The sequence below is a fragment of the Pristiophorus japonicus genome, chromosome 7 (assembly GCF_044704955.1).
Source record: "Pristiophorus japonicus isolate sPriJap1 chromosome 7, sPriJap1.hap1, whole genome shotgun sequence".
NCBI classification, from domain to species: Eukaryota; Metazoa; Chordata; class Chondrichthyes; family Pristiophoridae; genus Pristiophorus; species Pristiophorus japonicus.
In genome coordinates this window covers 228169166-228181282 of record NC_091983.1, presented here as the reverse complement: position 1 = coordinate 228181282, position 12117 = coordinate 228169166, and the positions used below count along the sequence as shown (strand labels likewise).

The 12117-nt window shown below is 46.4% G+C and overlaps 1 protein-coding gene across 1 annotated transcript in view; it reads right to left on the bottom strand.

Moving 5' to 3' along the window:
- Positions 1–10492, bottom strand: part of LOC139266683 (equilibrative nucleobase transporter 1-like) — an 84078-nt gene extending 73586 nt beyond the window's left edge. Inside the window, exons 1-2 of the mRNA XM_070884273.1 lie at positions 10303–10492; positions 1642–1774 (exon numbers count right to left, since the gene is read on the bottom strand). Of these exons, the coding sequence (XP_070740374.1) occupies positions 1642–1774; positions 10303–10492 (323 nt within the window). The remainder of the gene's footprint in view (positions 1–1641; positions 1775–10302) is intronic.
- Positions 10493–12117: the final 1625 nt, after the last annotated feature.

Here is a 12117-nt window from a genome sequence, read left to right as displayed (position 1 = left end):
ACATGACTGAAGTTCCTCATTCCCGGTAAACCTTCTCTGTACCTCTGATAGCTTCTTTGTGACATCACAAACACACGGACTACAAGAACATGATGCTTTTATAATATACATCAGCAGTTGTATTTACACAGTAGTCCACTAGGGGGAGCTACATTATACTTCTCCCCCCTTAATGAGTAATTAATCATAACAAAATAATCATCATACATAACTTGCATGGTTATACACATCAAAGATATTCGGGCCAAAATGTCCCCCCGCCCGAAATATTCCATACACAGCACGTTTCTATGGTTTTTACTGCCATGGCGAGTGAGGTCGCCTCTTGTGCAAAATTCTGCTCTTTGTTTTTTTCACTCGGACCTGGAAGTCGCACTTAATGGGGGCGGATATGCGGCGGTGACAAGACTAGAGGGGGGAAGTTGCGGGGGGAGGCTGTGGAGTGGTCCCGGTGATGAGGTCATCACAATGCCACATCACCACAGCTCTCCCCTTCACTTAAAGGTGAGAGCCTGCGCGATCTTTAAACTTCGGTCGACTGGGTCTCTAGGTTGGGTTTCTGCAGGACCAGCGGCCTGGCACTGAAGAGGGGGTGCCAGGCTGTCTGTTGGTGGCCCGGCCGAACCTGGAGGAATAATTGTCGGGCCGACATGGCAGTCGTCCGACAAAATAAAAAACATGGCGGCAGCAGCAGTAGGTCCTCCCCTTTAAGGGGAGATGTGCCACCATTACAGAAGGCCTCAGCCTCACTGGACCACCACAAAAAAGCTTGCTTTGGTACCACCGGGCGGGCCGTAAGTTTTCACGGCAGAATTTCGCCGTTGATGGGGGCGGGGCGGGGAGTAGATCGACGGTACACACTGTGATGATGTACTTAGCACGGATCGGCAACAGCGGAGCAGTGGGGGGGAGCGGGTCACCACCGGGATAGCACAGAAGCGGAATTGTGATAATGGCAGCCATTACACGAAAAGTCAGCGGCCATTGCACTCCGCAGTGTGGCCGCCACTTTCCGGTGTTAAAAGGCTGAAAGGAAAGGAGCAATTTCAGCCCCATGGACTTAGTTTACCATATTTACAAATCAAACTTAACCAGGGGTTTTCTGTTTCAATGAGGATACCTTCGTTCTCCAAACTTGGTGTCGCAGTTAGACTCATCCTAGGCTGAGCCTGAGGAGAGTTTTTCTTCAAGAGATGCCCTTGATCTACATTTGAACTCTGTACAACTTCAGACTGTCTGCCTGCCTGACTCAGACTTAAATTCTGACTTTCTCTTGGACTTGTTTCTAGTACATCAGATGTAGGATTTGCTATTGGTACTCTACTTATAACAAGACTATCTGACTCATCAGAAATAATCGAATCATTTCAACTTTCAGCTCCTTCAATATGAACAAACCTAACATTTCCATCATCAAATATGTGCGAGGACCATATATCTTTAATATTCCTGGTAACCACTTTAACCATTTATGGTGATGGTTCTTCATTCTAACCTTCTTATTCAATATTACACATCTCTCTCTCTTACTCTACCTCTATCATGATTCTCTTTCTGTCTTAATTGTTTCTCTTCTACTGACTGTGTCAAGTCATATCAACCTCTAACAACCCAAAAGCCCAGAAGAGGACAAGTACTTACATGGCCAGGATGTGGGTTACCATGGTACCGAAGTGGTCAAACAGTAAACCACTGGGGAAGGCCACAAAGCTGATGGTGCAGGAGGCGAGGGTGAAGATGAGGGTGAAGCGCTCATCCTGCCGATCGCAGTCCACTGAGAGAGAGAAAGAAAGGACGAGAAAGTGAGTGAGACAGACAGAGAGAAAGAGCATCGATTTCTACAGCGCCTTTCACCAACTCAAGACGTCCCAACTGAAGTCCTTTTGAAGTGTAGTTACTGTTGCAATGTAGAAAACATGGCAGCCAATTTTCACACAGCAAGCCCACACAAACAGCAACGTGATTAATGACCGGATCATCTGTTTTTTTGTGATATTGGTTGTGGGATAAATATTGTCCCTATACCTTGGGCAGAACTGCCCCTGCTCTTCTTCCAATAGTGGCTGTGGGAACTTTTCTTCCACTAAGAGGGCAGACTGGGGCCTTGGTTTAATGTCTCATATGAAAGACGGACCCTCCAACAGTCTGGTGTTCCCTCAGTAATGACTTTCCGACAGTGTAGCCTTCCCTCAGAACTGCCCCTCCAACAGTGTGGCTGTCCTGCAGTATTGTCCCTCTGACAGTGTCGCACTCCCTCAGTACTGCCCCTCTGACAGTGTGGCACTCCCTCAGTAATGCCCCTCCGACAATGTGGCACTCCCACAGTACTGGCCCTCCAACAGTGCGGTGCTCCCTCAATACTGCCTCTCCTATTGACCCTATGCCAATTTGCTCGTGGCTCAGTAAATAATGCAGTGATTACTACCTTTGTGGTTTTGCTTTTCAATTTCGTCCCTCGATGTTCAAACTCTCTCAGCAGAACCTCTTTCTTAGTTCTACCTATGTCATTGGTACCTACATGTATCACGGCAACTGGATGCTCCCCCTCCCACTCCAAGTTCTCCTCCGGCCCGGAGGAGATGTCCTTTACCCTGGCACCAGGTAGGCAACATCGCCTTCAGGATGCACACTCTCGGCTGCAGAGAACCCGATCTATCTCCCGAACTATACTGTCCCCTTCTCCAACCACCTGCCTCTTTACTCCCCGCACTTGAATGGCTTTCTGCACCACGGTACTTTGTTCAGTCTGCTTGTCCACCCCGCAGTCTGCACACTTATCCACAAGTTTTGCAAGAACCTAAAATCTATTGGACAAGTGCAGGGACTGAGGCTCCTGCAATACTACCTCCTGGATCCCCTTACCTGCTTCACTCGCAGTCACATGCTCCAGTCCCTGACCATGTGTCAATTCTAAAGTATTTAATCTAGAGGGTGTGGCTGCCTCCTGGAGCAACAGGTCCAAGTAACTTTCTCCCTCTCTCATGTCTCGCAATGGCTGCAGCTCGGAATCCAGCTCCTCAACCTGGAGCCGCAGACACTTACCGCAGATGTAGTCGCCCTCGACCAAAACTTCTAGAACCTCACACATATTGCAGCAACAACACATCTCCTGTTTTCCCATTATTTTATTGAATTAATTAGTTTAGCGTTAATCAAGTATTTACCCTATATAGTTTATCAAATTAGTTAAACAAGTAAAGGTCAGTTTTTAGTATTTAGTTATATGCTATATATTAATTTAAAAGAAAAACTTAGCCCACAATCACTACTAATCACTTACCTGCATTACCTGTGATGTCACATACAGGGTTCTCCTCACCCGGAGCCATGCGATCTCCTGGGAGAGTCATTAACCAGAAAAAAACCCAGGCCAATTGCGGAAAAATCTGGGAAAATTCATCTCCGATCCAACCAGGTGATCAAAACTAGTCCAGGAGATCACACTGGCTGTATGCTGATGGTATGTTGCCTCCCGAGTGCAAGGGTCAAGGATGTCTCAGAACGGCTGCAGGGCATTTTCGAGAGGGAGGGTGAACAGCCAGTTGTCGTGCTGCATATAGGTACCAAAGATATAGGTAAAAAACTGGATGAGGGCCTACAAGCTGATTTTAAGGAGCTAGTTTAAAAAGTGGGACCTCAAAGGTAGTAATCTCAGGATTGCTACCAGTGCCACATGCTAGTCAGAGTAGGAATTGCAGGATAGCTGAGATAAATTGCAGGATAGCTCAGGAATGGTGCAGAAGGGAAGGATTTAAATTCCTGGGACATTGGAACCAGTTCTGCGGATGGTGGGACCAGTACAAACCGGACGGTCTGCACCTGGGCAGGACCGGAACCAATGTCCTAGGGGGAGTGTTTGCTAGTGCTGTTGGGGAGGGGTTAAACTAATATGGCAGGGGGATGGGAAACTAGGCAGGGAGACAGAGGGAAATAGAATGGGGGCAGAAGCAAAAGATAGAAAGAAGAAAAGTAAAAGAAAAAGTGGAGGGCAGAGAAACCTAAGGCAAAAATCAAAAAGGGCCACATTACAGCAAAATTCTAAAGGGGCAAAGTGTGTTAAAAGGACAAGCCTGAAGGCTCTGTGCCTCAATGCGAGGCGTATTTGTAATAAGGTGGAGGAATTAACTGCACAGGCAGTAAAGTGTGTTAAAAACAAATATGATATAATTGGTATCATGGAGACATGGCTCCAGGGTGACCAAGGCTGGGAGCTCAACATCCAGGGGTATTCAACATTCATGAACGATAGACAGAAAGGAAAAGGAGGTGGGGTAGCATTGCTGGTTAAAGAGGAAATTAACGCAATAGTAAGGAAGGACATTAGCTTGGATGATGTGGAATCTGTATGGGTGGAGCTGACCAAACTGGTAGCAATACGGTGAGGAGGATTTCCTGGAGTGTATTAGGGATGGTTTTCTAGACCAATATGTCGACGAACCAACTGGAGGGCTGGCCATCCTAGATGGGTGATGTGTAATGAGAAAGGACTAATTAGCAATCTTCTTGTGCGAGGCCCCTTGGGAAGAGTGACCATAATATGGCAGAATTCTTTTTAAGATGGAGAGTGACACAGTTAATTCAGAGACTAGGGTTCTGAACTTAAGGAAAGGTAACTTCGATGGTATGAGACATGAATTGGCTAGAATAGACTGGCGAATGATATTTAAAGGATTGACGGTGGATAGGCAATGGCAAACATTTAAAGATCACATGGATGAACTTCAACAATTGAACATCGTTGTCTGGAGTAAAATTAAAACGGAGAAGCTGGCTCAACCATGGCTAACAAGGGAAATTAAGGATCGTGTTAAATCCAAGAAAGAGGCATATAAATTGGCTATATAAAGCAGCAAACCTGAGGACCACAAGGAATTTAAAATTCAGCAGAGGAGGACAAAGGCTTTAATCAGGAGGGGGAAAAGAGAGTATGAGAGGAACCTTGCTGGGAACATAAAAACTAATTGCAAAAGCTTCTATAGATATATGAAGAGATCAAGATTAGTGAAGACAACCGTAGGTCCCTTGCAGTCAGAATCAGCTGAATTTATAATGGGGAACAAAGAAATGGCAGACCAGTTGAACAAATACTTTGCTTCTGTCTTCAGGAAGGAAGACACAAATAACCTTCCGGAAATACTAGGGGACCGAAGATCTAGTCAGAAGGAGGAACTGAAGAAAATCCTTATTAGGCTGGAAATTGTGTTAGCAAAATTGATGGGATTGAAGGCTGAAAAATTCCCAGGGCCTGGTAATCTGCATGCCAGAGTACTTAAGGAAGTAGCCCTAGAAATAGTGGATGCACTTGTGATAATTTTCCAACAGTCTATAAACTCTGGATCAGTTCCTATGGACTGGAGGGTAGCAAATGTAACACCACTTTTTAAAAAAGGAGGGAGAGAGAAAACGGGGAATTATACACCAGTTAGACTGACATCAGTAGTGGGGAAAATGATGGAATCAATTATTAAAGAAGAAATAGCAGCGCATTTGGAAAGCAGTGACAAGATCGGTCCAAGTCAGCATGGATTTGTAAAAGGGAAATCATGCTAGACAAATCTTCTGGAATTTTTTGAGGATGTAACTAGTAGAGTGGACAAGGGAGAACCAATGGATGTGGTGTATTTGGACTTTCAAAAGGCTTTTGACAAGGTCCCACACAAGAGATTGATGTGCAAAATTAAAGCAGATGGTATTGGGAGTAATGTACAGACGTGGATAGAGAACTGGTTGGCAGACAGGAAGCAGAGAGTCAGGATAAATGGGTCCTTTTCAGAATGGCAGGCAGTGACTAATGGGGTGCTGCAGGGCTCAGTGCTGTGACCCCAGCTATTTACAATATACATTAATTATTTAGATGAAGGAATTGAGTATAATATCTCCACGCTTGCAGATGACTCTAAGCTGGGTGGTGGTGAGAGCTGTGAGGAGGATGCTCAGAGGCTGCAGGGTGACTTGGACAGGTTAGGTGATTAGGCAAATGCATGGCAGATGCAGTATAATGTGGATAAATGTGAGGTTATGCACTTTGGTGGCAAAAACACGAAGGCAGAATATTATCTGAATGGCGGTGGATTCGAAAAAGGGGAGGTGCAACGAGACCTGGGTGTCATGGTATATCAGTCATAGAAAGTTGGCATGCAGGTACAGCAGGCAGTGAAGAAGGCAAATGGTATGTTGGCCTTCATAGCTAGGTGATTTGAGTATAGGAGAAGGGAGGTCTTACTGCAGTTATACAGAGCCTTGGTTAGGCCTCACCTAGAATATTGTGTTCAGTTTTGGTCTCCTAACCCCGAGGAAGGACATTCTTGCTATTGAAGGAGTGCAGCGAAGGTTCACCAGACTAATTCCCAGGATGGCAGGACTGACATATGAAGGGAGACTGGATCGTCGGAGCCTGTATTCACTGGAGTTTAGAAGAATGAGAGGGGATCTCATAGAAACATTTAAAATTGACGGGACTGGACAGATTAGATGCACGAAGAATGTTCCCAATGTTGGGGAAGTCCAGAACCAGGGGACACAGTCTAAGGATAAGGGGTAAGCCATTTAGGACTGAGATGAGGAGAAGCTTCTTCACTCAGAGAGTTGTTAACCTGTGGAATTCTTTATTGCAGAGAGTTGTTGATGTCAGTTCATTGGATATATTCAAGAGGGAGTTAGATTTGGCTCTTACAGCTAAGGGGATCAAGGCATATGGAGAGAAAGCAGGAAAGGGGTACTGAGGTGAATGAGCAGCCATGATCTCATTGAATGGTGGTGCAGGCTCGAAGGGCCGAATGGCCTGCTCCTGCACCTATTTTTCTATGTTTCTATGTCTGCTGTGGCTTTTATTCCCACTCTCGGGCCTCGGTCTGCTCCGGCTCAGGTACGTTGCCACTCTGCGGAAAAAGTTAGGAAAAACAAGGCAAAGCAAAACCTCCCGCCCCCACTTCACCAGACTCTCCCACTTACCAAACCCTGTTTTCCCACTCTGAGCTGCTGCACTCCGAGCTAACAGCACGTGCCCTCGATTTTTTAATTGCTTGTGGCTCAGATGAGTCACCACTGGTCAGCTGCTCAAAAAACGGTTTTAACTAGTTTTAACTAACTGGCTATTTAGCAAACTACTGGAGAGCGAGCTAGCTAGTTTGTCTCTACCTCAGCCTGAAAGAATGCTAAATATTTAACTGTTAATCTTACTTAAAGGCGACTAGCAATTGCCACCAACCTCCAAACCCTTAAGACTCTCCCACTTACCAAACTCGGTTTTCCCACTCTGAGTTGCTGCACAGATACAAAGTATTCATTATATATCTTACCGACATCTTCTGCCTCTACACACAGATTTCATTGACGGTCTCTAAGAGGCCCCACTCTTTCTCTAGTTATCCTCTTGCTCATTATATCTATAAAACATCTTTGGCTTTTCCCTGATTTTACTGCCAACATTCTTTCATGCTCTCTCTCTGACTTCCTGATATCTTTTTTAATTCTTATACTCCGCTAGAGTTTCTGCAGTGTTGAGTTCTCCGTATCTGTCATAAGCTTCCCTTTTTTTCTTTATCTTACTCTATATGTCCTCTGACATCAGAGGGCTCTAGATTTGTTAGCCCCACCCTTTTATTAGTGGAACATATTTGCCTTGTACCCTCAGGATCTCCTCCTCGAATGCCTCCCACTGCTCTGACACTGATTTACTATCAAGTAGCCATTTCCAGTCCACTTTGGCCAAATCCCATCTCAGCTCAGCAAAATTGGCGTTTCCCCAGTTGAGAACTGTTTTCACTGGTCCCCCTTTTTCCTTTTCCATAACTACCCAAAATCTTACTGAATTATGGTCACTAGCACCAAAATGCTCTCCCACTGATACCCCTTCCACCTGCCTCTCTTCATTCCCCAAAACTAAGTACAGAACTGACCCTTCCTTGTTGGGTTTGTTATGTACTGACAAAATAATTTTTCCTGAATGCATTTTAGGAATTCCGCACCTTCTGTACCATTCACACTACCTTTTTCCAAGTTAATATGGGCATAGTTGAAATCCCCCACTATTACAGCTCGATAGATTTTGCACTTTGCAGCAATTTGCCCACATATTTGTTCTTCTATCTCACTCTGACTGCTTGGGGGTCTATAGTACACTCCCAATATTGTGATCGCCCCTTTTTTATTCTTTAATTCAACCCATATAGCCTCGTTTGATGACTCCTCTAACATATCATCCCTTCCCACAGATGTGATTGTTTCTTTAATCAATACTGTACACCCGCTCCTGTTTTACCCCCCTCTCTATCCAGTCTGAAAACCCTGTAACCAGGAAAGTAGAGCAGTCATGCCTATCCTTCTGTCAGCCATGTCTCAGTAATAGCTATAATATCATACTGCCAAGTGTCAATCTGTGCTCTCAGCTCATCTGCCTTATTTCCTATACTCCTTACATTGAAGTATATCACATTTAGTATTGCTAATCTACCCTTTTGTCTATTTTTCAGCCCTTGTTTCATCTATCTTCCAAATTTACTTTCTACTTCTACTACTCTGATGCCCAATTCCAGCTTTACTTCTCTTCCCACTGAATCTATTCTCCAGTTCCCATCCCCCTGCCAAGCTAATTTAAACCCTCCCCAATAAGAATAGCAAAACCTCCCGCGAGGATATTGGTCATGGGTATATTGAGGAGCAACCTGTCCGGCTTGGACAGGTCCCATCTCCCCCAGAAACAGTCCCAATGCCTCAGGAATCTAAAGCCCTCCCGCATGCACCATCTCTGCAGCCACGTATTCATCTTCTCTATCCCCCTATTTCTGTACTCACTAGCACGTGGCTCCGGGAGTAACACGGAGATTGCTACCTTTGAGATCTTGCTTTTTAATCTTTCTCCTAGCTCCCTAAACTCTGCCTGCAGGACCTCACCCCTTTTTCTACCTATGTCATTCCCTTTACTTATCTCTTCCTATTTACATACCTATAGAAATGGTTACAATCTGTTTTTATGTCTCTTCCTAATTTACTCCCATATTCTTTTTCTCTTTCTTGATCAATTTCTTGGTCCTCCTTTGCTGAATTCTAAAATCCTCCTAATCCTCAGGCTTATTAGTCTTTTTGGCACCATTACAAGCCTCTTCATTCGATCTAATAGTAGTTTTAACATCTCTTGTTAGCCATGTTTAACCAGTTTTCCTGTGAGGTTTTTGCGTCTTAAAAGAATGTATATTTGTTGTAAATGATGTATTAGATCTTTAAATGCTAGCCATTGCTTGTCTACCATCATATCTTTTAATGTAGTTTCCCAATCTACCTTAGCCAAGTCACCCCTCATACTGATATAGTTTGCTCTGTCCCTCTCTCCCTGTCACTCTTTTTCACTGTCCCTCTCTCGATCTGTCATCCCTTTCTCTCTCTCAGTTTCTCTCGCTCTCTATCTCTCTCTTTGTCCCTCTCCCTCGCTCTCTCTGTTCCTCTCTCTCTCTGTCCCTCTCTGTCACCCCTGTCTCTCTCTTTCCCTCTCTCTCTTTCTCTGTCTCTCTCTTTGTCCCTCTCCCTCACTCTCTCTCCCTCTCTCTCTCTGTTTCTCTCTCTCTCTGTCCCTCTCCCTCCATCACTCTCTCTCGCGCTCTCTCTCTGTCCCTCTCTCTCTGTCACTCCTTACTCTCTCTCTCTCTGTCCCTCTCTCATTCTCTGTCCCTCTCTCTCTCATTCTCTGTCTTTCTGTCTCTCTCTCTGTCCCGCTCGCTCTTTCTCTCTGTTCCTCTCGTTCTCTGTCCCTCTCTCTCTGTCACCCCTTTCTCTCTCTCTCTGTCCCTCTCTCTCTCTCTCTCTCTCTTTCTCTCTCTCTGTGTCTCTCTCTCTCCCTCACTCTCTCTCTGTCCCTCTCTCTGTCACCCTTTTCTCTCTCTCTCTTTCTCTCTGTTTCCCTCTCTCTCTCTCTCTGTGTCTCTCTCTCTCTCTCTGTCTCTCTGTTTGTCTCTCTCTCTGGCCCTCTCCCTCCCTCACTCTCTCTGTCCCTCTCTCAATCTCTGTCCCTCTCTCTCTCTCTTTCTCTGTATTTCTGTCTCCCTCTGTCCCTCTCGTTCACTCTCTCTCCTCCTCTCTCTCTGTCCCTCTCTCTCTGTCACCCCTTTCTCTCTCTCTGTCTCTCTCTCTCGTTCTCTGTCACTATCTCTCTCTGTTGCCCTCTCTCTCTGTCCCTCTCTCTCTGTCCCTCTCTCTTTCTGTCCCTCTATCTCCCTCCCTTCGGACACTTACTGGTGCCATTCCAAACTCAGTCACTCTCTCTCCCTCTTTCCCCTACCCCCTCCCTTCCCTCATCCCGCAGATACTCACTGGTGCCATTCCTCACGCCGGGGTCGCTGGAGTTGTGCAGTGGGACACAGAGGTCGGAGAAATATTCCTCCTTCTTCAGGACGAAGACGAGGGAAGCCCAGCCGAAGATCACGCCCGTGAAGCTGATACACTCGAAGAGCCCGGTGGCAAAGGTCAAATACCGCTTAACCTTCTTGTTCAACGGTGCCATTGACCCCGAGTCTTGTAAAATGCCCTTTTATAACCTGGGAGGTTCCTGATCCAGTGCCTGAAAGAAAGAGCTCCCATTTCTACAGTGCCTTTCACCACCTCAGGACATCCCAATCGCTGTACAGTCAATGACCTATTTTTGAAGTGTAGTCATTGTTGTAATGAAGGAAACGCCGCAGCCAATTTGCACACAGCAAGAACCCACAAACAGCAATGTGATCAATGACCAGATAATCTGTTTATATTGATGTTGGTTAAGGGATAAATATTGGGTCCCAGGACACGGGGGAAACCTCATCCCCTGATCTTCTTCCAATAATGGCCAGAGGTTCTATTATGTCCTCCCAAGGGGATAGATGGAACTTTGGTTTAAAATCGCGAAAGGCAGCGTATCCTACAGTGCAGTGCTCCCTCAGTACTGACCCTCTGACAGTGCAGTGCTCCCTCAGTACTGACCCTACAACAGTGCAGTGCTCCCTCAGTACTGACCCTACAACAGTGCAGCGTCCCTCAGTACTGACCCTACAACAGTGCAGTGCTCCCTCAGTACTGACCCTCTGACAGTGCAGTGCTCCCTCAGTACTGATCCCACAACAGTGCAGTGCTCACTCAGTACTGAAACTCCAACAGTGCAGTGCTCCCTCAGTACTGACCCTACAACAGTGCAGCGTCCCTCAGTACTGAACCTACAACAGTGCAGTGCTCCCTCAGTACTGACCCTACAACAGTACAGCACTTGCTCAGTACTGACCCTACAACAATGCAGTGCTCCCTCAGTACTGACCCTACAACAGTGCAGTGCTCCCTCAGTACTAACCCTACAACAATACAGCGTCCCTCAGTACTGACCCTACAACAGTGCAGTGCTCCCTCAGTACTGACCCTCTGACAGTGCAGTGCTCCCTCAGTACTGATCCCACAACAGTGCAGTGCTCACTCAGTACTGAAACTCCAACAGTGCAGTGCTCCCTCAGTACTGACCCTACAACAGTGCAGTGCTCGCTCAGTACTGACCCTACAACAATGCAGTGCTCCCTCAGTACTGACCCTACAACAGTGCAGTGCTCCCTCAGTACTAACCCTACAACAATACAGCGTCCCTCAGTACTGACCCTACAACAGTGCAGTGCTCCCTCAGTACTGACCCTCTGACAGTGCAGTGCTCCCTCAGTACTGACCCTACAACAGTGCAGTGCTCCCTCAGTACTGATCCCACAACAGTGCAGCGTCCCTCAGTAGTGACCCTACAACAGTGCAGTGCTCGCTCAGTAGTGATCCCACAACAGTGCAGTGCTCGCTCAGTACTGACCCTCTGACAGTGCAGTGCTCCCTCAGTACTGACCCTACAACAGTGCAGTGCTCCCTCAGTACTGATCCCACAACAGTGCAGTGCTTGCTCAGTACTGATCCCACAACAGTGCAGCGTCCCTCAGTACTGACCCTACAACAGTGCAGTGCTCCCTCAGTACTGACCCTCTGACAGTGCAGTGCTCCCTCAGTACTGATCCCACAACAGTGCAGTGCTCACTCAGTACTGAAACTCCAACAGTGCAGTGCTCCCTCAGTACTGACCCTACAACAGTGCAGCGTCCCTCAGTACTGAACCTACAACAGTGCAGTGCTCCC